At 36.4% G+C, this 27,695-nt stretch overlaps 4 protein-coding genes across 6 annotated transcripts; 2 read left to right on the forward strand and 2 right to left on the reverse strand.

Moving 5' to 3' along the window:
• The first annotated feature begins 2,523 nt into the window (after positions 1–2,523).
• LOC108224250 (protein-tyrosine sulfotransferase) lies at positions 2,524–12,129 on the forward strand. Of its 2 annotated transcripts, none has more exons than XM_017398768.2 (13): positions 2,524–2,729; positions 2,846–2,894; positions 2,981–3,158; positions 3,265–3,336; positions 4,432–4,720; positions 5,686–5,826; positions 6,894–6,998; positions 7,095–7,242; positions 8,389–8,417; positions 8,545–8,613; positions 8,709–8,828; positions 10,593–10,727; positions 11,759–12,129. In XM_017398768.2, the coding sequence occupies exons 2-13, from the start codon at positions 2,849–2,851 to the stop codon at positions 11,912–11,914; spliced, it is 1,488 nt and encodes a 495-aa protein (XP_017254257.1). In that variant the 5' UTR covers positions 2,524–2,729; positions 2,846–2,848; the 3' UTR covers positions 11,915–12,129. The 2 variants fall into 2 exon arrangements, with proteins under 2 accessions (XP_017254257.1, XP_017254258.1); XM_017398769.2 differs by having other exon boundaries at positions 2,634–2,729; positions 2,846–2,890.
• Positions 12,130–13,439: 1,310 nt separating this feature from the next.
• On the forward strand, positions 13,440–16,698 carry LOC108225142 (GATA transcription factor 8-like). Of its 2 annotated transcripts, XM_017399959.2 has the most exons (3): positions 13,440–13,538; positions 14,887–15,081; positions 15,708–16,698. In XM_017399959.2, exons 2-3 carry the CDS (start codon positions 14,899–14,901, stop codon positions 16,410–16,412), a joined length of 888 nt encoding a protein of 295 aa, XP_017255448.1. In that variant the 5' UTR covers positions 13,440–13,538; positions 14,887–14,898; the 3' UTR covers positions 16,413–16,698. The 2 variants fall into 2 exon arrangements, with proteins under 2 accessions (XP_017255448.1, XP_017255447.1); XM_017399958.2 differs by lacking the exon at positions 13,440–13,538 and having other exon boundaries at positions 14,697–15,081; positions 15,708–16,647.
• Positions 16,699–17,192: 494 nt separating this feature from the next.
• On the reverse strand, positions 17,193–17,676 carry LOC135147133 (uncharacterized). The gene has a single exon (XM_064079878.1). It carries the CDS (start codon positions 17,571–17,573, stop codon positions 17,244–17,246), a length of 330 nt encoding a protein of 109 aa, XP_063935948.1. The 5' UTR covers positions 17,574–17,676; the 3' UTR covers positions 17,193–17,243.
• Positions 17,677–18,814: 1,138 nt separating this feature from the next.
• On the reverse strand, positions 18,815–26,247 carry LOC108192937 (homeobox-leucine zipper protein REVOLUTA). The gene is made up of 18 exons (XM_017359475.2): positions 25,367–26,247; positions 24,961–25,120; positions 24,563–24,648; positions 24,345–24,435; positions 24,150–24,245; positions 23,932–24,045; positions 23,772–23,855; positions 23,087–23,242; positions 22,937–23,011; positions 22,396–22,502; positions 22,086–22,269; positions 21,687–21,875; positions 21,243–21,323; positions 21,022–21,156; positions 20,481–20,815; positions 20,183–20,288; positions 19,417–19,566; positions 18,815–19,272 (listed from the first exon to the last, which is right to left on the reverse strand). The coding sequence occupies exons 1-18, from the start codon at positions 25,591–25,593 to the stop codon at positions 19,123–19,125; spliced, it is 2,526 nt and encodes an 841-aa protein (XP_017214964.1). The 5' UTR covers positions 25,594–26,247; the 3' UTR covers positions 18,815–19,122.
• Between the last annotated feature and the right edge of the window lie 1,448 nt (positions 26,248–27,695).

Below are 27,695 nucleotides of genomic sequence, written 5' to 3' on the forward strand. Positions count from 1 at the left end.
GTTCTAAATTGCTTACTTAAAAACTTATCAGATTTTTAGAACAGCATCCCTTGTAAGATTTACAGTGTTCCTATATCCTTGCTTGAATCAAGATTCACAGTCTTGATTGCCTCATAGACATGGAACTGATAATAAGAAAAAGATAAAGTGCATATGTAATTTTATACATAATTATATATTTTATAATAGATATAATTTATATATTATACTTAAATATATAAAATATATAAATAAATAAAAATATTATTGCAGTTCGGCTCGGTTTGTATTCGGTTTTAAAATTTTCGGAGACCAAAACCAAAGTATCGGTGCGGTTTTTATTCGGTTCGGTTTTTATTCGGTGCGGTTTTATTTGGTTCGATTTTTGCGGTTTTTGGTTCGGTTTCGGTTTTCGGTTTGGTTTCTGCTCATCCCTAGCGAGAGGAGTTGCAAGGGCTCCTTCCAGCCTAGCGACTCGGACGACGATGTCTTTTGGGCGATCATAGGTCTTTCCGGGTTGTAAGGTATGTGATCTTGGAAAGGGGCAAACCTCCACTAAAGGGGGAACGAGATCTAGGCCTCGCCTCAAAGGCTCTCCTTCTTTCTAACTAAGGTTCTCTGTAATAGGGTCCCCTTCGGTTTGTGCCTCGGGAACGAACTGAGCTATGAGATCTCGAGGAAGATGAAACTTCATGTCGAGACCTTCCTTAACTCGAACTCGAGCTGTGGTAGGGTTGCCTCTCTTGGGAAGGCGATTCGGCATAGTAAGGCTGATGCTATTGTGGGGAACCCATATTGTATGAGTTCTGAGATTAGTCCAGATAAAAAGGTGGTAGAGGGTTTCCATAATAATTTCATGCCATCTAGGCAGCTAGCCCGTCAATTTGATCTTACATATATTGTTGTTGGGCGTATAAATAGGAAAGTTGGCTGTGATCTGAGGAACGGCGAGAAGAAACGAAGGATGATTGGGATGAATCGTCAGATTTGTTACTCATTGTGAGTGCTTTATCCTTAATTATAGGGTACTTTTAAAAAGGGTATGATAATCTGGTCATTGTGGTAAGGTGGTAAGTTTATCCACGATGGCGGCAACTGATGGTCGTGGGGTTCAAATATGGTCCATAGCTATCACGGTGGTGGTCATGTTTTTGTTCTTTTTTCAGCTTAATACGCCCTCTCTGTTCCTCCTCTCTTCAATTTATAGTGGAAGGGAGCTTGATGTTCTTAGTGGTTACTCTATTTCGTAGGTGGATAAGAAGGGTAAGCTACTAAGGACATATGGGGGTTAATCTTGATTTTCGGGAATGACATGGTATTGGAGAGAATGCCACATGTCCAGGCTTGAGGGTGTCCAAAGAGGAGTCTACAAGGTGCTTTTTCACCTGCTATGTGGGGCTTACGGCTTACCTTGGTGATATCGGAGGTCCGCGAGGATCTCAGCCGCAGGAAGGCGAGGGCATGTAGGGGTCTTCAGCCTTTCGGGCCATCACTAGTGCTTAGGAGACTCGAAAAGAATGATATCGGTCTAGTTACACGGAATGATGGAACGCTTGGCTTTTTCAATGGTACGAGATGCAGAGATTTTGGCGGATTTCTTTGTCATTGAGGAAGAAGAGGTTGAAACACGATAAGAGAGAATGAGGAACTTGAGTGGGATTAAGTCTAAAAGCAAAATGTATGAAGATGAAAGTATAAGTTGTGAATAGTATAAGAAAGGATTTTAGAAAAGCGAACTACCAATAGACATGTGTTGGGAAGAGAAAAATGAGGAGACCGAGGTTTGAAGTACAACACACTATGTTACACTGATTGAAGAAATTATTTATGAAGATTCTATTTAATTTTAAATTAAATAAATCTTTGGGGCTATTGTTGTACTAGATTTACTGGTGTCAAGACACATGACGAGAAGGAATGTCATAATGACATGACAAAAGGTAAGTTGACAAAAGGAGAAGGGAATTAACGCAAAGGAGACGTTGTGATTAGATAAGCAAAAGACCAAGCATAACATCTCATGTTTTTAAGAGGCAATTCAAGTTGGAATGTGGATGCAGTGGCATCAGTTGTGGAGTAAATGGCATGTATGTGGAGTAAAATTAGGAGTTAAAGTAAAAGTGGACTTTTTTAATAAGAGGATATATATTAACATTGGAGAAAACGTAGGAATAACTCAGTTACACTTATGAGAGATATCTTTTGCATTCATACTTGTAATCCAACCCAAATATTTTTTATTAGTGAATTTCTTTTAGTTCGGATACATAATCCCGCCCCCATTTTTTTACCGTTAACCTGGATTTTTTGCGTCCTCAATTCTTTGGTGAAAAAGTCATAGATATCACATAACACACAAATAATGTTCAAGTGGGGAAAATAACCCCAAATATCATTTTTTTAACGCCAGATAATCTAATATTTTTAATTTTGAAGAAAAACGTTAGATCGTATACCATTTTATTATTTTAACCTCGACAAAACGATACACGAAATAGCAAAAAGCTACATCAAATGGCATTATGTTCTTTTAACAGTTGGTTGATTCGATGAGCCAAGAATTGAACGGTTTGACTTAAAGTTTGTGAGAGTCTGATACGAAAGAACCTGTTTGATTTGAGTACTGTGCAGCTCCGTTTGATAAATTATTGTACCTTGTAAGCTGCTACTCCCACGATGATAACAAGAGCACTAGTGAGATAGAGCAACATAAGTGTCCTTTTAATCACCAGCTTCACTCCCAGTCCCAGGTAATTTACTGTATCCTTGTTTTATCTTCCTTACCTGACAAATCACACTCTTGTATTATGTTTCAATTATATATATACACTTGATATAAGTCTTAAGTGTGTTGATTTGAAATCAGTTGATGGATCATCCTCTTAAGTTGGCTTTGCTTGTGTTAATTGGGGTGGGTATGTGCAATTCCTCGCTCTCTTGACATTTTAATTCATTCATTTTTATGTTGCTTTGTTTTAGCTATTGTACTTTTTTTTCACAGCATGTAGCATAAACAAAGCATGTTCTACCCAAAATGATTTTGAGCATTGTCAAACTACTGTCAAGCAATGGGCATATACTTCTCGAGACCTCGATGTTAAACAAGATAAGCAAATGCTCCGGGACTTGTTGTTTTTCCTTCATATTCCGAGGACAGGAGGCCGGACTTATTTTCAATGGTATGCTATCTTTTTCTTTTTCTTCATTTTTCATTTTTGTGTGTTCCCTGCTTGCAAGTAGAAAAGAGAATAAGACATTGTTCACATTTACATCAAATGTCTACAGTTTCCTTAAAAAGCTCTACTCTAGCTCCCTCGAGTGCCCTCGTTCTTATGACAAGTTGCGGTTCAATCCCAGGTGACCTTTTCTTATGTTTATTGTTATTACATTCATTTTAATTTATTTTTTCTCATAATTATTCATTTTTAGTTTAATGGCGTTGACAGTAAGTCCCTTGTTTGTTTAATTGTGAGCTAACATTACTATAAGTCTTTAATTAGAACTTCAAGGCCGGGGTATCCATTGACCATTAGCCTTCCTCATTAGTCATTATAATAAATAATATGTCAAAAAATGAAGGTTTAAATTTGAAGTGAAAATTTCCCTCATCCTGTTCTTTTTACTTTTCTCATCGAGAGACGTCAATTAATTGATGAAATCGAGAAATCTTAATGTGTGTTGTGTTTAATAAGGTTTAAGATTTGAAGGGTACACACAGAAACTTCGAGGCCCATATTGTGATTTTGGCTAGTTATCCCATACAATACCCTTGCTTTAAGCACCTTTAGATTAGGGTCATCTTCTGTTATTTTTAACTGATGGCCCTTGCAAGTTTCAAGTAAATTAGCCTTTAACATTTAAGTCTCCCATATATATAGCCAGATATATAGAATTGAATTGAATTTTTAAATCTTTTCCCAGTTTTTGGTATTTGGACTTGTGTGAACCTTATATACCTAAAGCTTAGTAAAACCGACATTTTTTCCTTGTTTAGGGCTTAGGGGTTCTTCTACTCTCGACCATAGTATGCTTTCCATGCAGTTTCACTCTTTTAGGCACCAAGGAAAAGGTTTTTCTAGTGTTATAACCTTGTCAGTATGTCCTACGATTTCATCTTATTCTTGATTATATGGGAAGTTGATCACCTGATGTGAATTAAATGAGATTAAAGACCTGGTAACTGATTATTACTCACTAGCTCCAAACCAAATTCGCTATTATTGGTACCATTGTTTTATGAGAAGTGGATGACCCCAATTAAATTTAAAATTTATTTCCATGAAATGGGCGAGTAATCTTTAAATAAGCTTGAATAAACAAAATGTTTAGCATAGTTACTATTCTAGATAGGGGATGTATGATTTTGATGATATAAAAGATCTTGACTTTGTTATCTATTTAAAATTATATTCCCTAAAGTGCATTGCTAAGTTAATAATGTTCTTACTGCAGAAAAGCAGATTGCAAGTTGTTATCGACTCATAATGATTATAGCATCATGTCCAAACTTCCTAAAGATAAAACTTCAGCAATGACCATACTGAGGAACCCACTTGACCGTATTTTTAGCACTTATGAATTTTCAGTAGAAGTAGCAGCTAGATTTTTGGTTCATCCTAACTTAACATCTGTCACAAGGATGTCTTCTCGCATACGCGCAAAGAAAGTTGGAGTTAGCACACTGGATATATGGCCGTGGAAGTATTTGGTCCCTTGGATGAGAGAGGATCTATTTGCACGGGTACTTTTGTCTAGAACTATCATTTTATCTAAGCTTAATAATTCTGTTATTTCCCTATCTTTCAATTTCTTGTGCAAGAAGTGTTCTATAATTATTATTTTTATTGACTCTCATTAGCAAATTATATTGTTTCAAACAAGCACTGCTATTACTTTAAATTTTTTGGTTAATTACTATTTCCTTGAGGATAAGAGAGTTAAATGGTAAAACATGCTAGGCCTACTAATTTAATTTAGGTAAAGGTATTGTCCTTTTCATATGAGCTTTAATGTCGATAGACAGGAAAATTTTTCGGGATTCATATCATATAAATACATGCAGTATCCTCAACACTAGTTTTTTCTTTTGTCCGTAGTACCACTGCTTTGGAAAAAGCTAAGATAATTTTGTTGGTGAAAGCCTATGCTAAGTGCTTCTGCATCTCCCTTGACTTTATATAGTGATTGGAACTGAAATCATAATGCATTGTCCTGGTTATTTTACAATAAGTTCAGTGATAAAGGTTGCAGTTTAGGTGTGAAAATCACGGGAAACACCTTCTTCTGCAAGATAAGCTATAGTAATTTCAGGGATATTTGGATTTCATTCAGGTGCTAGTATGGAGACTGCACTTGAAGGCAGGTCAAGTTTTGGGTATTTGTGACCTTGCGTCCATAGCACTGAATGAGGAAACATTAGACTGGTGTTAGTGTTAATAATCATGGTTAAATTTTTAAAACTCTTTTTAAACTAGAAATTGAAGTTATTGGGAAACAACTATCGTCCATTAGAATCTGGAAGCTTTAAAAAAGTTTCATCACTAATATATTATTATTTTTAATGGTATGTATTGAATTCTAATGGCCGGACTAATATAATGTGCAACTCGCTTGCATGCATTTCTATGGCACTATAGCAGTGCGTATTGGTACTATACATTTCTGGTAGTGTTATTTGAATATATGCCTAATGTTTGTTTATTACAGCGAGAAGCCAGAAAGCTCAAGGGCTCAGCTTATACTTTAAGTAACCAGTCATACGATATGAAGGATGTAGTAATGCCATTACTTGAATACATTCGTAATCCAGTCGCTCTGGACATTATTCATAATGGAGCTACTTTTCAGGTATCATATCATATGCCTGTATTTTAAGGCAGAGTCCCAAAAACTTTCAGTTGCTATGTGTTCAAATGTATTTGACTCTAGACTAATGAGAGCATTGGTAATACCTATTAGGTCTTGATAGTTTTCCCCTATAGGAGAGTAGATATATAGGAATTTTTCTCTTTTCTCAGAGACCCAGAGTAGATCTGAAAAGAATTGTCTTTTGATCATCTCGATGTTTACCTTTAACTTGAATTTTTTATTTGTTATTTGTAATCAACTGCATGATCAGCATGCTATTTTTGTAACATATTCATTAAATTGGAAGATAATGTTATTATAATATACTCCAAAATTGTTGCTTTCTTTAAATACTGTGCTTTTGTGAGATAACTAAGGAATTTTTCTTAGGGATATGTGGTGTCATTGCAACCAACACTTTATCTTAGAGCGGGATGTACTTTTTACTGTATATCGTTTCCCTTAATGATTGTTTTTCTCTTTCTCCTTTCCCGGAACGTTTTTAAGTATTTTAAAGAAAGAAAATATTGCCAGATCTTGTTGTTTCAAATCCTTATGTGAACAAGGTTTCTGGATATCTGATTTTGAGTGCAAGGGTTATTTACGGACTGGGTCCATGCCTTGCCAACAGGTTCTCTTTATGCACAAACCGTGTTGCGTTTAGTGTCCAACTTGTGTTAATAATTTCTTCTCGAATCCCCTGGATACAAGTTTTAAGTATTGGCAGCTCTCCTTAAAGCCTACTTATAACATCCCCCCTCACTTGCATGAGTAGACCACCATAAAAATCCCACCAAGGGGCACTTTTTTACTGAAGGGAATATCTCACCAAAGAGCAATAAACAAACAAATTATAATTTATAATATGGGGTAGGAAAATTGAGACATGTACTATGCTTCGTGACCACCTCTCTCGAAGTCTTAGGGTTTTACTGAGGCCACTAAATGAATATTATACTTATATTAAATTCTTATATATTGCAGTTGTTGATTACTAATAGATCAACTTCTTTCTCATGTATAAGCAGCATATGTTGCAATATTTGACTAACTAATATCGTAACAAGGTTGCAGGGTTGACGAATAGCTCTAATTTAGAGGGATCACATAAAGTGCGTCATTGTGTTGTGAAATATCAAAGTCTTGGTGAACATGTGCTTGAAGTTGCCAAGGTAACAATGTGATGCTATTTTACAGTGGATACAGTCAGGTGATGGTACACTAAAGACATGTGCCTTGATGATGTTTGACTCTTCCATGTTTTGCAGAAGAGGTTGGACAACATGTTGTTTGTAGGACTTACCGAAAAACACAAGGAATCTGCCACATTGTTTTCACATGTGGTTGGTGCACAAGCAGTTTCCCAATTGATGGCATTAAACTCAACTGCTGAGCAGACAACTGACAGTGATTCAGGTACATAAAGCTAGCGAGCGGTTGCAAGCTGAAATATTAATTTCAATAACCCTTTTTATTGCAACAAGTTGAATCTAATGTAAGTAGGAATGTAATGGTAATACTTATGTGATTGTGTAAGAAAAGTAATCATTCCAAGTTTGTACTTGCTCCTTCCATGATCTGCTGAATGAAATACGGGACTAACAGTATTCACTAATACTACAAAATAGTTACAGAATTGCAGAAATAATGACTTGTCTATAAAACTTTGAAACATATCATTCTGGCAGAGAGTTTTATGGTGTATTAGGTTACGATCGATCCCAAGGTGATAGGGGAAGGACCAGAAATATGCATGTAATATGCGTCTTGTGAATAGTTGATCACAGTGGGGCGTGGACACATTCGTCATCTGTGTCCATGATTAATTGTGATGAATGATTGGCTACCCGTGAATAAACCTTATGACATTATGTTAGAAGCGACTCTCCCAAAATCGTAATAATTTGTTAAAGTGCTTAGTATTTAATTCAGACCATTGAATATATGACTATTGACTAGTTTTAAATATGTAAAACAGACGATTGAATATTTTCATGTCAAATAAAGAAATGCTTAAATTGTAAAGAGGAAAAAATATGAAGATCTGAACAATTGCGCAGGCTCACTACTGTTTTCAAGTGATATTTCAAATATATTCATTAATCAGTCCTGGTTTAAATCTCTCTAAACTGGTAGCTTATTTTTAGAAAGTGGACTTGTGTTTTCTTTTCAATAACATGAACTTCTTCACTTTGTTCTGATGACACTTAAAAGGGGTGCTAGAAACTTCAATCTAGTGCAAGAATAGTGGACAATTGAGGACCACCTATATCAAAAACAGACATGTGTTCTTCTGGTCCCAACTGTTCAAGTCTGTGTGACATGTTACTAATTGATCAGCATAGTCGTCTGGTTAAATAAATATTAATGCCATTTAAAGATGTTTCTCTGAAAACTTTAGCATATTTGGGGATTGGAGATGTCGTTAGTCAGTACTTTCAGTTTCCAGGTTTTGGGTGACATCTATAAACTGTAAGATATAATCCTTGGGTTCCAAGCTTATTAATTGTTTTATTCTGATACCAATCCATTTTTCTGCATAACAAATACTCTCACTTCCAGATTCAGAGTCCGACACTTCGCTTCATCAGGTAAAACTGTAAACCTTTCGCTCTTAACTGACATGTGTCTAGATGCTTATCATGCAACGTATTCCTTTTCAATTGAAAAGTACTATATATAATTATAATGATTTTGTGTGCACTGCCATTTTAACAGAATAGTAGTTCATACCAAATGGTGAAACAAATTACTCCTGCTAAAATAGTTGAAGCCACAAAAGGGAATGTAAGCCCAGCACAAACCCTTTGATCTAATGTGTATGCTAAATAATGATATGTAATATTAAAGCTCCGTTTAAGAGCCCCTTATCACCATGTCAGATGACTGTGGAGAACCTTATGGAAGCTTATGAGACCTGTGTTTCTAGCTTACGTAAAACTCAAGCACAAAGACGGAATATGTCTCTGAATAGGATCTCTCCTGCAAACTTTACAAAGGAGGTAATGATTGTTTTTCTTCAGATGGTCACAATTACAATTTCTATGAGTCCTTACATCCTTTGGGAAAATGAGAATGTAAAAGTAAAATTTCACCAAAATTGTAACATCCTGCATTAGAATTAATGATGTTACATAAAATTAATGTGTACCAAGGTTGCTAGCTCTTTTGGATCCGCCTGTGATTGGTTTTTGTTCAATCCGGTAGGGATTAGGCATGTAGGCTTGGGGTGTGACAAGATTATTGTCATGAAAACTTAATATATGTAAGACATTTATCTCCTGGATAAGGAGCTGGAAAATATTTCTTTTATTTATTAATTATAAAGCTTTGATTTGAATGAGAATTACTGGTTCTGCCCTGGTTTAGATGGTATTCAGAAATATTAGAAGCCAAAATATATATTGCCAGCAATTTTAGTAACAAATATGCAGAACCAACTGAACCACTGATTTTGCAAATTTGTTAAAAAATAGGGTTAAGTATCAATCTAGTCACTAAAGTCGCCCAATAATATCAAGTTAATCACTGATCTCCACGGGTCTCCCTCGCTAGGATGAATAAATGAGATATCATTTTGGTCATTTTGGCAATGACCAAAATGATATCATTTATCCATTCTGGTGACTCGAGTGCGACCTTATGGAGATCAGTCACCAACTTGATATTATTGAGTGACTTTAGTGACTGATTTCATAATTAATTCCTGAAAAAATATCATCAAAATATATTTATATTTTCCCTTATAATATAATTTTGATGAATGTATGGCATTAAATATTGCTGAATACAATATAAAGCAAGTGCAGAAGGAAAAGTTTGAGGCCATGCAGCTATGCTCTTGGTAAGGCTTAGTTGAAAGATTTAATTTAGTACTTCGGAGACGGAAAGAATTGCCTGACGAAACTAGGCGAGGTTTGACTTAGTACTTCAATTATAAATCGATGTACAGAAAATAGAATAAAAGCATAGTGTAGCTGGAAAAATAGATAGTTATGCAAGAAGTTAAGCTTCTGCATTAAGCTTCTGTACTTGTAGTGTATATCGTTCTCACGCCAAGTGGTTCTCCAGTGACTCTAAATATTAATTGCTCTAATAAGAGCTTTCCTTTCAAGAAATGGTTGCATGAGCTTACGATGGAAAAAGTTACTTGGATGACTTGGCCAAAGAAAAAGCTACCTTAAGGCGAAAGGACTTGAATTCCCCTAGTTCGGGCTTTGCAGATGAAATTAGAAGTTATATGTAGTAGGTCAAAATATTGTTCTTTAATATTCTTAAAAATACGGCTAATGTCAATTTCTAAAACTTTCATCGAATGTGCATATGAAAAGCATTATAAAGCTCAAAGAGGAGCAAGTATGATAGAACAAAGATGGTAAATTATTTGAGGCCACGTCCATGCTTATCATATCTTATCAGAATCCATGGATGTATCTTCTGTGATCATGTTAAATAACAGTTTTACCTTTATTATTATGAAAATGAATGCTCCACTATTATTCTCAGAAATTATTATCGACATTTACCATCTAGATTGTATGAGTTAATTTAATTGGCATGTCGATAATAAAGTTAGTTGCAATGCTGTAAATTTTTATCTGGAAGGCAAGGAGAGAGAGATCTAGGTATGGTTCAATGCCAATGTTTGTCCACGCAGCTGCAATTTGTGTCATATTGGGAAGTGATACACATTTAGACTTGATCTGCTAGATACAAATATATTTAATAATTAAGTTCCTTCCTTGCTAAAATTTGAAAATTGTCAGGAGCGTCTGCATGTTCCCGAGCTAGTACTGCAGGAAATCACTTCACTTAATAATCTGGACGTGCAACTGTACAAGTATGCACAGGACATATTCGCAAAGCAACATAGACATATGGTGCTGAAGTTAGCCAGTTCTGTAAGTTCCCCCCTCTCAAACTCTACACAGGTCTTGGTTTGTGGTTCAACTCTTTCCTACATGCATTACTACACTACTACTACAGCAACATTATGAAGATAAAAGAGTAAATTGCATATTAGTTTACATTTATTTGCACTTCTGTTCGAGCAACTAAATGGCCAACAGTCCAACCCATCTGAAATAATGTACTTATGTCAAATTGCTTGGACAGCGATAATAAAATTTGTGGAAAGTTTAATCATTTCCGTAAAGCAGCCAAAAAATTCTCTCTGTAAGCCTCTGAATGTCATTAAGATCGCAAAGGAGCTCTGACCACACCCTAGTTCATTGTTAAGCATCTTTAAGGAACAACTTACCTGTTGATCCTTGGAGCTGATAAATTTCCTCCAGACTAACTTGTACAAGATCTCAGTCAACTATAGTACATGCCAGTATGCCACCCACTAGTTTTGGATGCTAAATTGAATACTTGATAATCTTTGTAAACTCCAAGAAGAGACAACTTTCGTTGTCAAAAATGAGTTTCTGACTAAAATATGTTTACCCGGGGTTCATGAGAGATAGAGATAAGAGCTAGGGAGAAGTGAATGTGGTGTGCCGGTTTATAGAAGCAAGATATGGAGGGGTTTAGAGTTGGAGAAGAAAAAGATAATATCAACAGTATGGGTTCAAAGAAAAAACATAAGTTGTATCCTGATTGATGATAAAAGTATCATATTACATGAAATGACTGACCCAGTATGAGTATAGCACAAGCTTTTAAATTTCCTAGTTGTATTGTTAATGTTGCCTAGTGAATGCAAATGAACATTGATATGCTTATACATATGGTTACTTCTCTATGTTAAGTCGCTGTCAGATCTACTTGAGTGATTTAAGGTCTGAGTGATAAAACATTTTAGCATAACCATAGACCACATTATTTGATGAGTTCTCTGCATTGCCTTGTTTTCTTGTTTGCTTCAAGTTATTACTAGTGTGTATGGATGATTGTCTAATGTTTGAAGTTTTCATTTTATTAACTGCAGGAAACCTATAAACTGCAGGACACGAAGGAGACTAAGTTTACATCTCCACTTGGCGCCGTTTACTGGAAATTTGCCTTTATATCCACCATTACGCTCCTCGTCTTTCTTTTACTAATTGTAATTGCCAGAAGAAAAAAATCAAAGATAAAAATATGACACTAAAATGATGCTAATGCAAGCTTTTATGAGAAAGCAATGGAAGGAGGTCCCAAATATATTGTTTTTGGTCCATCTACTTTGTTTTTCTATAGCCAACTAAGGGAATTTTGTCTGAGAGCAGGTAATCCTATTATGGTCATAATCTATGTTCTTTACCTCGATTGTAATATGTTATGGTTACTTAATGAGAAAGAAGAGATGATCCACAAGCACATTATTCGTGCCTCAAAGTCTTTACTTGATCCATTATGTGATGCATGTATAAGCCATTCCATAAACTGATAAGTAGAGCTTGAAAATGAGTTTGAACAACAACTTTTATAAATTAATAACGGCCGGCTCATGAAATTTTATTATTTATCGAGATTATTTTATTTTATTCTTTTAAAACTATTTATCGAGATTATTAATTAATTGATGTTAAAAATATACTGTCGTTATTATATTGCAACAAATAGTTTATAGTGAATTATTAATTGATCGAGGTTTTATTCCTAGTAGTTGTGTACTCCCTCCGTCCCAATAGGTAGTATATACTTTGGTGTGGACACGGAGACCAAGAAAAAGTGTAAAAAATGAGTAAAGTTAGATGAAAAGTGAGTAAAGTGGCGGGACCTATTTATATTTAATTATAGATGTGTGATAGTGGGGGAAAGTAGTGGGTGTAACAGTGTTTATATTATTATAAAATGAAGATAGTGGAAGAAAGTAGTTGGTGTAATAGTGTTTTACATTATTAAAAGTTGCTATTTTAGGAATGTATAGAAATGATGAGACGTCTCAAAGAGGAAACTGTATAGAAATGATCGGGACGGAGGGAGTATATTGTTAGCAGGATTTGACAATTGGTTTGAGTTGAAATTTTGTTTTAATGATACTCCCTCGGTCATTCTTTACTTTGGGAATGGGAACTCAGCACGTGTTATAAGATTCTGATTAGGCATAGTTTCATAAATTAGTTTAATTTTTTTCGGAATAAAAATATAATGTTTTTGAACCCTGCCATGTGTTTTTGCCCAGAAAAATGAGAAAGATATTTATTTTCTAGTGAAGAAAACAAGTATAAAATCCAAAAGGCAAAAATAGAGCTGATAAGAATTGTCATTTTTTCTTTAATTGTCGCAGTTCATCTATGGTGAAGAAGCTACACAGAGTCTTCTTACATGTGGCGGAGAGTATATGCCAGGGCCAGATATTTATTGATATGGGCTGGAGGTGAAAGTGAGATATGTGGGCCAAATATTTGGACTATGAGATGAGAACTATGGTCCAAAAATCACAGCAAGAAATATGGGCCCATATGAGTAATGTAAAGCAGTGACCCTAGGCCCAGTAGGTAGCAGCGGTGGGCTGTAGCCTGCCTCCCCTGTAAAACCCTCCAATATTATTATTATAATTATAATCATAACAAAAAGACACTCGCAAAGTAATTTACTGTATACGTGGACAAAAGAGATAAAAAAGAGACTTTACATTTATCCCCTCTCTCGTTAACTTTCCACCAACATTTTCACTTTTCTTCGTTCACAATGGAATGGAATGGGTTTTGAAACAGGTTTTTCTTCTCATGGCCGCCACCTAAAAACAACACCTGCTATCCACACTAGCCTAAATTCTCAAGGTTCGTCTCTCTCTCTCTCTCTCTCTCTCTCTCTCTCCCTCCCTCTCTCTCCCTCTCCCTCCCCCCCCCCCTCTCTCTCTCTTCCCCTCCCTCTCTCTCCCCCTCCATCTCTCTCTCTTCCCCTCCCTCTCTCTCCCCCTCCATCTCTCTCTCTTCCCCTCCCTCTCTCTCCCCCTCTCCCTCTCCCTCTCCCCCCTCTCTCTCCCCCTCCATCTCTCTCCCTTCCCCTCCCTCTCTCTTCCCCTCCCTCTCTCTCCCCCTCCCTCTCTCTCTCTCTCCGTCGAGAATCTATTTTACTCTCCCTCTCTCTCTCTACACTACAAAACCCTTTCTCTCGCTGCAAAACCCCTCCCTTTCACCCACCATACACACACACATACTCTGTTTGGCACATATACACACTCTCTTCTGCTACTGAGAAATTCATAACAGAACGGGGTTTTGTTCTCCATGTAAATCCAACACAACCCATCAATCTACATAACATTTCCGCATACTCATGTAGTCTCAGGGGTTTATGTGGGTGTACATAGGTTGTCTCTCCAGGACAAGTTTGGGAAAAAAACACAACATAGAATAGCCTTAGTGAGCTCAAGTCAAACGATGTCGTAGCCGTTTCTTAATGCACTCCTATTAAAAATTAGTATAATATTCACCTTAATTTTACTGGAAGAAGCATTTTATTAGTCACACGCTTTTGACTGCTTTAACCTTCTAGATCTTTCTCCAAGACTTATTCGGATAATATTTTTTTTCTTTTATTATTTGTATATTATTTTTTTTACATTATTATAGTAGTATAAAAAGAAGTAATAAGAGATTAAATGGTGACTCCTAATTTCCCGCAGATAATAAAAGAACGGTTTGGCTAGTGTGTGCCATGGGCACATGCTAAGCGCGGAAATTTTTGTATTTGGGAGATTTTGATTGGTGTGGTTGGTGTATTTGCAGAGGGTCCACTATTATCCTGAGATAGGAGCCAATCAAAATGATTCAAAATATAAAATTTTCCGCGCTTAGCGTATGCCCATAGGCACACCATAGAAAAACGGATAAAAGAATGGTATATTCCTAAATTTCAAATTTGAATAGGATAATTATAATATCATCTATTGATTCCTACTCAAATTCCCATATATAAATTCTTTTTTTACGTGGATTAGAATCTTAATACTTAAGTATTTTCAACAAAAAGCTTTATCCAATACAAGTCAAAGACGCGTTAAAATATATCTATATATATGTTGTTGCACTCATGTTTATTTGTGTCTGGTGGGAGGCTTGTTTGCACGTGTTGAAAACATTAAGCATCCTGTTACCTGATAAATTTGTTAATTTTTTTATTCAGAATTGTAACTGTATGATGGATGGATACTTTCATAATGGAGTGACAGACGTTGATGCTGATTTTCTTAATTTGCTTTCGGATTTACCCGAAAATTTCGAACAAGAGGAAGAGAATAGTGTTGGTGTAGAAGACTGGGAAGCTTTGTTTCAACGCCTTGGCCCAATCCCTTTGGATGTTCTTCAGGGAACTTGCCAGGTTCGTCTTTTTTTTTTGCAGGTTGTTTGGTTTTGTTTGGCATGGGAATTTAATGATCCAAGCAATTTTATTGACTGCTGAGTGTTATGAAGGACGAAACATCTATTTTTTTTTTTTAGGGTAGCATGCAGTAAATTGCACTGTGAGATGGCTGTATTTGTAAGTGACTGTTATATAGGAAACGGAGAAGGCTGTGGCCTTTGATAAGTGAATTCACCCGTTTTTTGACTTACATGACAGATAGTATGAGCACCAAGTTGACTAACCTTTGATGATTTCTTACACTTGGAACCGTTATGTGTATCTGTATCTATGTTTCTCGTGTGCATGATTATCAGTTAAGTATCGGCATTATGTTTATGTTGTTCTTGTAGATCATATATGGTGCATGTTGCATTCATTTGCATCTAATGCTCAATCCATAATATACATAGCAATACCGGACGTCCACAAATTGATCAATTTGGTATTGTTTTCTTTTAACATCGGTATGCATATTTTATGGGTGATGCCAGTATTGTTGCTACTGTAACGGTTTAACCTACAGATTTTGAATCATATATTACAAGTATGTTTTGTATGTGTACTTAATATATCGGCGCCTTGGTAATTGTAAATCCTTTCAGAATGATGGAAATTCTCATTTCAAAGAATCAAGCGGCTTTCAAGCACCAAGCCCAACTTCTGTCCTTGATAGCCGAAGCTCAGGTTCAAGAGTAAAAAGCACATCAAGCAGCCCTGAACTTTTCATCCCAGTCCGAACTCGAACGAAGCGCCCACGACATTCAACTACCTGCAAGTGGCATTTGATTACTCTTTCAACTCCTGATAGTGCAATGAACAAGAAAGTTAAGAAGAAGAAGAGAAAGAGAATGAAACATACCTCAGATGCCATAGAGGAGAAGGGATATTGTTCTAATCAGACTGTAAGTGGCAGAAGATGCTCCCATTGTCAGGTGACGCATACCCCACAATGGAGGGCCGGACCAGAAGGGCCAAACACCCTTTGCAATGCATGTGGAGTTCGTTATCGTGCCGGTCGTCTCGTTCCTGAGTATCGTCCTGCAGCCAGCCCTACTTTTGTTCCATCAGTGCATTCAAACTTCCACAGAAGGATTATACAGATGAGGAACAAATCCATCCAGGAATCTTCTGTGCCACAGATGCACCCTGCAACATATTCATCACAGGCAGAATTGTTTCCCTTGCATGTTGCACAAGTTGACCGCAATTTTGTTCCAGAAGCTTTAGTTCCTGAGCAGCACCCTCCTGCAAGGTCACCACCAATAGAGTTTGTTCCCATGAGTAGTTACTTGTTCGATTGCATATGAGGAAGTAGAGGCTAATGTTTTCATTAGGGAACTCTTATTTTCATGTGTCAGTCTTGTGTTCAACTGTGTACAAATCTGAATTGAAGCTTTTTAGCATTAGGAAGGAAAAAAGAAATAGATGCATCAGCTTAGAATATTCAATAGAAAATAGTAAAGCATGAGATGAAGGGCGCAAACTTGGTTATAGACGCATGATTGCTTTCAGATATTAGATTTCCCTGTTATTCATGTCAAACTATTCTTTGGTGCTATTGTCGAAAAGCTCAGCTCTCATGGTTCTTGATTCCTCGGATGGTTTTTCATGCAGACATAATTTCCATTTGATATGTTGCTTTCAATTCTTTTAATGTCGAGAACTAAGCAGTTGAATAGAGGAACACCAAGTTTATGCTTTTAGTTCTGTATGGTTTATTTTGTGCTGTAACATAGAAAATTTCTGACCTGGTAATAACTACCAACTAACAATCAGAAAATATGAACCCAGAAATATGTTTACTTTCTAGTATCCGCTTTAAATCCCACTTCTGCAGAAACTAGCTTTAAAACTCATCTCCATTCTATCAAGTTATATCAACTCATCAAGACTAATTTGTGATTATTATACACCTGCAACAGGAGGCACACAATCCTTCTCTAGTTTTTAATAATTTGATAACTTCTCAGCTATTCAGCAACTGTAAAACACAACCTATAAGAAGCCTAATCCCAACACTGGGACAAAACATATACTGTACATGTCTGATGCATGAGATCAGTGAAATCACCAATGTGGTTCCTGCTACCATATCAAAACTTTGAGAGGTCGACTGACCAAACGTTAATAACCAAATCTTATTCCAACACTGCAACCTCTTGATCAACCCTCCAGTGGTTAGCATCATTAAACTCCTTCATTCTTGTTCCAGTGTCATCTGAATTCTCTTCGGCTACAATATTTGGGATGATATTCCTCTTCAATGGCCCTGCCTCGCCAACAATGCCCTCCTTGAAAGCCTGTTGCATTGCTTTCTCTGTACCCTCTAACTCAGCCCCTACGAATTCAACGTCCTCTTGAAACAAAGAGTGACCTGCAGCAGCAGTCCTTTGGAAGGAATTGGATTCGGCTAATGTTTCACTTGTCGATGTTAAGGTGCCATTTGGCAGCATCACTCTGCTTGACATAGAACTAACAGGTGCCAACACCTTCTCAACTGCATTAGCAAGATCAAGGCCGGAGTTTCTATAATCTTCAAAAGGGTTCAAACTTGACCTACTATCTGCTTCACCATTCGAGTGCTCACATCCCACTGATTCAGTTATAGGTCCATCTCCAAATAGATCATCACTGGCAGATGTTGATATTGATGATGAAGTGATAGATGAGTTTTACGCTCAAAAGCATCAACAATCACAACTTAAATAATGTGAGTAAATTTTTTTTTTAATTATATTTACGGTTTGTCTAGTGTGTGCCCATGGGCACATGCTAAGCGCGGAAAATTTTGTATTTGGAAGATTTTGATTGGTGTGGTTGGTGTATTTGCAGGGGGGGTCCACCATTATCAAGAGAGAGGAACCAATCAAAATGATCTAAGCACAATATTTTCCGCGCTTAGCATGTGCCCATGGGCACATCATAGAAAAACCGTTATATTTAAACTAGTATCGTTATTACTTGGCTTTGCATATATTAGACTGCAACTTAATAGTTGAACTATCATATTTTTGTTTTTACATTTATATGCTTGTTTGCTCATTTGTCTTTTAATTGAACGCGCGATTATTTTTTTCCTCCAATCCGGATAAGTTTAGAATCATGAATCCGTACCGGGTGCTGAAGCTAAGTTTTAGGCACACATAAGTCTTGTCACCAATAATAAAATTTCTTGTTTACCATGACAAATCACGTGAAATACTTAAAAAAAACAGTTCTTTGTTTAATTTTATTCTAGTTTCTTTATAATTTGATATCATGTTTTCTATTTTCTTTTCTTCAAAGTTAGTGAGAGGGAAAAATATCAATATAATGCGCATCCAACTGCTGCACACCTGACAAATGGAATATATTGAGGCCGTTTGGGCAAACTTTAAAAAAGTGACTTCTTGCTTAAACTAAAAAAGTGGAGCAGAAGTGAGAAGTAAATAAGTTAATAAAGTGTTTGGAAAAGAAGCAGAAGCTGTGAGAGAGAAGTTAGGATTCTCAGCTTCCTAAAAGTGCTTCTACTTCTTTACACAAACATGTCAAGAAAAGCAGAAAGCAGAAGTAGAAGTTACTTCTCATTAACAAACAGGCCCATTATTTCCTGCTTCTTCTGCAATGCATGTTGAGGCATATCATGCTAGTGACCGACCGGGTTCAACATTCTACTTGAAAAATATTACCACTAAATACAGGATACAACAGATCAAGAATATAAAGCTGCTTCATCAAACATGCACTACTTCTGTATGAAATTAATTCAGATCGATAAAATCAACATTTTAGCTAATAAATTCAACTCATCAGAACCTCGCCTAATCTCTATTCCCACATAATGATAAACCACTAATGTAAATTGCCCACATCCCGACATACCCAACTATGGACGGGTCTCATACTTGATAACAAAAATTAACAGACTAAAAACTGCCTGCAGTTATAAAACTTCCTTTACAATTCATTTTGCTACCCCGTTTGCGAACACTAACTTTGAGCTCTGGCCTTGTAACATCAAAATAAATATACAAATAATCACACAAAAGACCAGTTCACAAAGGAGAAGGCCAGGCAATGGACGGTATTTTCTTCTGCAGCAAGGACCTTCCAAGCAATGGCTTGTTCATATGAGACATGGCGTCCCATTGTTGACAAGCAGACACCACCCGGCAAATAAGCAAAGCCCTGAGAGTAACAGACATATCACAACACTTAAAAATCATCATGGTATTTTAGTTTTCACTAGCTATCATGTGGACAATGAGTTTACTTCACACTGCAAAATAAATGAAGACAACACCACAGTAACTTCAGTCTTTTGTAGATTACCTGCTGCATAATCTTTGGAAATTCTGAATACAAAGCCTTGCGACCGGTGTCATTAAATATATTATCTAGAGTGATGTCTTGTAAAGCCACCAAGGTGGTCTCTAACATGTCCAGACCTGCCTGATTAGCAAATATGAAGACTGGCAACGACTGCAAGCACAAAAAATAATAGATGTTAACACATATGAAACAGAACTCAAAATTCACTGCACCCACATTGATATATACACACTATCCAGCTAGCTACTCTGAATCGGCCACACAGGTAAAAATCTCGGAGAGGAGTAACGTTTACGATCATTCTGTCCACCTAGTAATAATTTACCTATATTTCACCTATCCTATAATGATGTGTCATGCGTATATTATAACCAAAAATGCTCCCAACCCTCTGACGACCCTAGCACATTTATTGAAAATCATCTGCCAGCTCTAAGCTTAGTAGACAACAACTTGATTTTTTATATAACTATACTTGAAAAAATATATATGATAATACTATTGAATCTGGGATGAGATCTCGAAAAGACACGTCCTACACAGCAATCACGATTACAGAAATCGATGCCCAGTTGCAATCTAAACCAATATTTGAAGAGTAACACATGAATATTACATAATGTAGACAGTTAAATTGATCAGAAGAATTATGTACAAGGGATTGCAGAACAGCGTGAAGAGATGTGAATCACATTCATTTATTGGAAATATTTGAACGAATATAGTTATGTGTGTCCAATAAAAAGAGAAATGGCAAGTTACATACCTTCAACGAGCAGCACAAAATAGCATCCTGATGATGCCAAAGATTCTTTAACAAGGTATCACCGCCTACAGAATCAGAACTAAACAAATCTGTCCCCAAGTGGTACCTGAGAAAAAAACTGTGTAAGTGAGAGAGCTCTTGAAAGGTAAAAACCAACTAAGAACCCAAATTATAACATCGCAAGTGGGACTTATATACTAAATGAAAAAACCAGGACTTCAGTATAAGAAAATGTCTACTTGACTGAAGTGAATCAAGCAGCCATTTTACCTTAATATACAGCATGAGTAGAAATTACCTATGGCTTTGGCAGATCCAGTTGGCTAGTGTTTGAGCTTCTGGAGCACCTGAAGATAGCTTTGGACCTGCTGCTGGGCTCGTACCTGATGAAGAAATGGCCATGGCAACCCTCTGTACAGATGAGACCACAGTACGGACATACTGCCGAGCCATTGTAGCAACACTATCTGCTTGATGGTTCTCATATGGAAACTGAAATGCGATAGTTAACACTGATCGCATACTGTAACACGTTGACGAGTCACCGGCATTATGGTTAGTTCCAGGACCTACTTCAAGACTGGATGCCAGGTCCAGCGTGCGATTTGTTGTTAAACTGTCCTGCACATCACCCTGAGATACAGAACTTTTAAAACCCGCAGGAACAAGAAAAATACAACTATTTGAACTTAATAATATAACTTCGCCTGAGTTTTAACAATTTCAACTGGAATTTGTATGCCAGAGACTAGGAAAAGGACCGCTTAGTTTTAAAAAAACTTCAATATAGGAAATATGACAAACATATCAGATGCAAGAACAAGAAGTTATAACTCAACTGATTTTGAATCAAGAGGAATGATGCGAAAACCAGAAGGTAGCAGGGGAGCATCATCAGGAAACATTTCATCAATTGGAGCGAAAACAAGTTCAGAGCAGGCTCCCACGGCACTTTCATCGACTCCGCTACATAGCTACAGTTGAGCAAATGTCAGCATCAAAACACTCTGCAAGTGTGTCCAAAACAGAGAGCCATGGAATCATAAGAATATTGCTTTACCTGTAAGAGATGGATGTCCCTTGACATAAAGGCATCTTCTTGACTAAGAGGATAACCTTCGAGCCGGATCACTTCAAGCATCTAGGACATGACACATAATAGAATTTATAGTTATATGTATAATAATATGAAAAGAGAAAAGAAGATATTACATGCTAATAAGGAACTCCTAGTATATTACTCTTTTAAGAATAATTTATCAACCACAACTCAAAATATAGATGCCTTTTTTTACTTACTGAATTCTTGAGAGTAAAATTAGAAGGGAAAATTGTGTAAATATGCACATACTGTCTATACAAATTTTAAATGTAGAGTAAGAGAAAGATGGTTGCCATATAAGGTCGATATACTTGCCAATTTCTCACCATTATCTCCTTATACAACAATGTGTAACTTGTATAATAAGAAAATAACCGGAGAACAATACAATCACAAGCATACCTCTTCATGTTCAATTGTTTGACCAAGAGGCATGATAATTTGGCTTCCTGTAAACCGTGTTGGCCTCATTTCAGGATATGCATATGAGCTACCTTTTAGCGAAGCAGCAGAATATGCATCAATGCTAAAGTCGGCCCACTCTGATCGATGCTCTCTTAGAAAGCGTACTAGCACCGCGGGAGGGACATTCTGGCAGGAAAAATGACACATAAAACCTCTGTATATGCAATGGAAGTCATATTCACCTAGTGTGTATTCAATTATTCATGTTGCATTCAACTGCCAAACTAGGTGTGGCCAAAGCTCAGAGTAGCCTAGTCTTGCTAACTAGTGCACAGAAAATTTTGTTATGTCAATTCGTAAAGCTTTATAGTTGTATATTTCTGAGTTGTAATTCACCTGGAGTAGCATAGATGCTTTTGCACAGAGAACACCTCCGACCATGGAGATCGAATGAGATTGATTAGAAGTACTGAATAGATTTTTCAGTGAATTCTCTGCAACAATCACATCTTCAGAACCTTCACAATTCATCACTGACCAGCCATCATCACTGAACCCATTGATAGCATCATTGAATCCTCTGGAAAGTTAAAGGAGGAATGAATCGGAAATTAAAATCCAGAAATCTCAATTTACAACTTCGGTGTGTGACAATATACTGAGACACTAGTCAAAAAGATCAAATATAATACTTGAAAACAGTTACCTGCTTAATCGTTGGCTAAAAGTCCGAAGGACAGCTGGTTGCCTACCCAGACCATATATCACCTCACCATTGTTCTCCTGAGCTACTTGCCTTATATAGCGCAACGCCTACATTTAATAGATGAATAAAAAGTTAGAAGCTGCATTTTATTCCTTTTCTATAAGTGCAGCGGAACATAAATACACTGTGTCCTTGTAAGTGAAATATGGATACAAGCAATAATGATCCGTACATTGCGGAAATGTTGATTTTCACATCTTGCCACGCATTGCGCGGATTCTTTCGAACAAAAAATAAATAAAGGGGGCACATGCAGGGGAGGGGTCATGTGGCTCATTTAATAAAAAAATTATAACAAAAAAAAAAAAGGAAAATATGGTATGTGCTTGTCAAATTAAATAGTTCCCGCACTTTATCAACACAAGGAGATAAACACTATTAATCCGATTTCGAGAATATAATTTACGACAGATTTTATTAAGAGAAACCGTATATGAATCATGCAATGGTGAATAAGATTGTTGTAGATATATATACTCACAGCAATTGTAATCTTCTGTGCCACCACTTTTGAAGATTCATAAAGTGGACGCAGTACCTCTGGCACAGTCCAGGCCTGAAATAGAGAATTAAATAAGTAGGAAATCCTTTGAATGAAAAAGATGAACAAGCGAACTGTTTGAAAATTAACCTCAAGATTCAGGTGATCAACTATATGAATTATTGATCCTCCACCATCACATGGTCGAACCAAATAACCACTCGGAAGCATTTCACCCCTTACGAACTGAGCAGAAGCTGCTGCATTTGGGCCAGCGCCAGACCCAGAAACTGATCTTTCACAAACCTAGAAAGGTATAGAAAAAGGTACTGAAATTAGCTCTTTTCAGACAAAACTATTTGCATCCTACACATAGTTAAGAACCCAATATGAATAGCATACAATGGAAATTGGCGAGCGCAACTAAAATATCTGTCTGTTCAATATCTATTGCTAAATTACAATACTATAAAAATTAGCTTATTCAACTTAACCAATTTGGTTCCCTAGCTGCCTCACAAAGGAGGGGAAAATAATTCATATCGTGATACAGGCATTAAGAAGAACACAGCATCGATATAATTCAGGTGTTCTATCATTTATGCAACTGTCTATACTCAATTAAAGCAAGTTGATTCTAGCATCTTAATAGTCCCATGTTAAAAATCACAAAGACAGGTCATGTCTCACTAAGATTGACAATAGCATACTACAAATCATTTAGGCTGCAGCTGTCTTTAAAAATTAAAGAACTTTATAATAGGGTGTCCTATTTCAGGAAGCTAACATCAACATGCATACTGGTCTACAGAAACTCTTCATTTAATTTGCATACCACGATGCTCCCATTATCTAAACTTGTGGTGTATCTGAGGGTCCAAAAATCCCGTGCAGGGGCCAGTGTGGTCGGAGCATACATCTGAAAAAATAGACAGTTTTCTATAAGACTTAAAGATACTAAGACACTAGAAACAGCACTATAATACGCTGCTAACCTGTGTGTATACAAGTTCAATTGTTCCTCCGTTCCCAGACGGTAACATACTGAATACTTCAAGCCTCCGACAGTCACGGGACCATGCTGGACGATCTTTGAGGATTTCCACAATCTGCGGAAGTTCAAAATCAAATAGACAATATCATAATGTATGCAAGAAAGTAGATGACAAGGACTAAAACCCTATTCTTACATATATAGCCTTATTATTCGTACCTTTGCAGGCTCTAAACTTACTAAACCACAGGCTCTAGCTGCCACTCCATTGCAACTATGTGAAATAGCAAATATCCCAACTGAATCCGGACCAGGCTGGTAATACATAAGAAAGTTGGTTCATGATTACTTAACTGCTAAAGAGGCAAAGGCAAAATTCAGCTAAATTTACTTGTTTCAAAACAAAATCAAAACCTTCATCCCAGGCATCTGGACCCAATCGACAGCAGTTCCGGTAGCCTTTGAAAGGAACTCTGATAAGGTCTCCTCTGCAACAGACAGGAGTCTGCAAAAAGTATTATAACAAAGAAAGAAATAGTTAATCAATATAATACAACAGTATCCAGGTTTACAGAGGGTAGAAGCATAAGAGGGGAATAGTAAGAATTTATGCAATTAATGCACAAAATTACCCAGCAGGATTGTTTGCGTCTCTAAGAGAATGTTGCGGAGCAGTGACCACAGACTCACAACTGACATCTGTAGTTACCGTTGGTACCTACATCAGATTTAAACAGAAGTTATTATTTTCACACATTCAAAATGCTAGAACCAAGATCAATAATTATCCCTATACAACCATTTTACGACAAAATGACCGTTTAAAGACAACAAAAAAAGTTCACTTTAAGAGGAAAACTGATTATGCTGCTGAGCAATTATATAGAATTAACAACAAATTACTTTAAAGGAAACACAACTTTGCTATAAAACCGATTGAATAACCACTATAAGGAGTTCTCAAATTAATACACAACATTCAAGAACAAGACATATGAATTTAAAAGAGGTTGCAGTTTGATTGACATACATTTTGCAATGTTTGCCGCATGTATCCATTTTCACATACAAGCTGAGAAACCTGTTTCTGCAATCGATCATTTTCCTCCATCAGTAGCTTGTTCATAGCACTTAATTTTCTATTGACTGTTTGGAGTCGGGAAGACTCTTTCCTCTGCTTCTCCCGACACCTACATAATTAAAAAACAAAGATTGTTGAAATTTCACCCGACCCTTGATAATCCTTGCCCCGAATCAAACAAAGAACACAAATCAAACTAAAAAAAACAGATCTTTATTTTCCATAAGCCAATTGAAAAAAAGAACAATCATACATTTTAATCAAGATTAACATACCCATAAAGTAAAACACAAAAGGGGCAAATCAAAACAGCAAAAAGTTTACGATTGTAGTAATTGTGTAAGTACATATATACCTTCGATTCTGAAACCAAACTTTGATCTGCTTTGGTTCAATATTAGCTAATCTAGGACACTCCCGGATCAACTGCTGGCGCCGCAACGAGCTTGGCTTGGGACACTCCATATAAACCCTTTCAAGAGCTTCAACTTGCTCAGCTGTGTATCTAACATATTTCCCATTATCCAAATGCTTAGTAATACTACCACCATTACTATCCCTATTAGATACAGCCATGTCCATCTAAACTAAATCACAATTTCTTCAAATCAAACACACAAAAACCACAAACCCAATTCCCAGCTCCAAGAAACACATACAATTATACAAAGATGTGTGTGTGTATATATATTAGTACTCAATAAGCAGCCACAGAAAAATAGAAAACAGTGGGCAGTGGGGCTAGGGGGTTTTTTTCATCTTAAATGCATATTGTGCAGCTGGTGAGTAACAGTTACAAGTGATATCAGCGTCAAGAAGATGAACTAAATTAAGCAAGAAGAGACAAATAAAGTTGTTTTGTTTTTACTTAAAGGGAGAAAGAAACGTTTTTGCTATAAATGAAACAAGCTGTAAATCACATATGTAAGTATTGGTTGGGAATAGAGTCCAGAAACTACGCTGCAAACATCCAAAATAAAGAAAGTAAGCAAGAAATGGATAAACACAAGCTAGGCGGAGAGATTTGGGAGAGATTAAGTGATTTTATAAAGGTGGCATTTTTAACTAGTGGGGGCATTTTACAAGGAAACCCAGGTATGAAAATTCAAGTGCAGAGGGAGCATGGTAGTGGAAGGAAGAGACCGAGGGGTTTCAAAGTGGAGGGAGAAGGATTTTTCTAGAGAGAGAGAGCGGGGGAGAGATCTTTGCATTGACAAACAAAGGAGAGAGAGAGACCGGGAGAGAATGTTAATTAATTATTAATTAATAATTAGAAAAATCTCCAGCTCGCCGAACTCATTAAATTTGTAATTAATCATCGATCAATCAGATTAATCTCCCATCAATTCAATTAATCTCCGAATAATCCTTGTTCCGTAACTTCACCGATTAAGTTTGATTCTCGCTTTTTACAACACTGTGAATAATCAATAATGTATATTGTACTCGTTTAAAAAAGGTTATAATTATTTTATCGAAACGTATCTATACTATTATATACTTATATATAATAAGCGTAAAGGAGATAATTTGGTCGCATGGTCCTATGATCCAAAAGCTTATCAATCTGTTGGAATAAGCACCGTTAGATTAAAACAAAATTAAATTTTGTTCTATAAGAAAACTCACATCTACTTCCATGTTTATAATTCATTTTCTGAATTCAAAACAAATTCTGTCTTTCATGTGTTTTTGGTTTTTTTTAATCCAAAATAAATATATATAAAACCGAAACATTTAAATGTTGGCCAGGCTGAATACGGGCTTATATCTATATATACATATATATATATATATATATATATATATATATATATACACACACATATATATATATAGGCATTTGCTCAAATGAGAACTTTCTTAAAATGAGAACAGTGAGAACTTTTTTAATTTATCAAAATCTCATTTATTTGAGGGGCCCCGCCAGGGGCACCTTCACAGAAAATGAATATCATTAAAGTCTCCACCTAGCTAGCAAAAAAAAAAAAATCACTGATGACGTGGTAGTGGACTTTTTTTTTTGAATTTTTTTTTGACTAGCTAGGCTGAGACTAGTTTTATATACATTTTTTATATTGGGTTCCCATTAGTTTGATGTTTAGATTAGCCAAAATATGATAAATTAAGGAAGTTCTCACGGTTCTCATTTTAAGAAGTTCTCACTAGAGTAACCCTCTATATATATATATATATATATATATATATATATATTATATATATATATATATATATATATATATATATATATATATATATATACTACAATAGAAACTACTACAGTAGAAACTAAATACAAACCAATGCGATTAAGTAGAATGATGCCGGTTTTGGGACCGGGGATGGACCCCGCGATGGGCCGCGACGGGGTCTAAGCGGGGCCTAATAGGGTCGGGTCGGGGCTTAGTGGGACCATGGTGGGGTCAAGATTTGGCTGTTTAAGACTGTCAGGAGCCTGTCCAGGGCCTGTGAGGAACCTGGGCGAGGTCCTAGCGGGCCCGGGGTGGATTGGCTGGGGTGAGGGTGGGGCCTAGGTGGGTGATGACATATAAGGGGTGGGTGAGGTCATTTATGTATAGTTTCTCTTGGTTTCCATTTTAGTTTTTATTTTAGTGGTTTTTATTTGAGCAATTGCCTATATATATATAATATTATTATATATACTTATTAAGAAATAACTGGTG

The sequence above is a fragment of the Daucus carota genome, chromosome 6 (assembly GCF_001625215.2).
Source record: "Daucus carota subsp. sativus chromosome 6, DH1 v3.0, whole genome shotgun sequence".
Taxonomy (NCBI): domain Eukaryota; kingdom Viridiplantae; phylum Streptophyta; class Magnoliopsida; order Apiales; family Apiaceae; genus Daucus; species Daucus carota.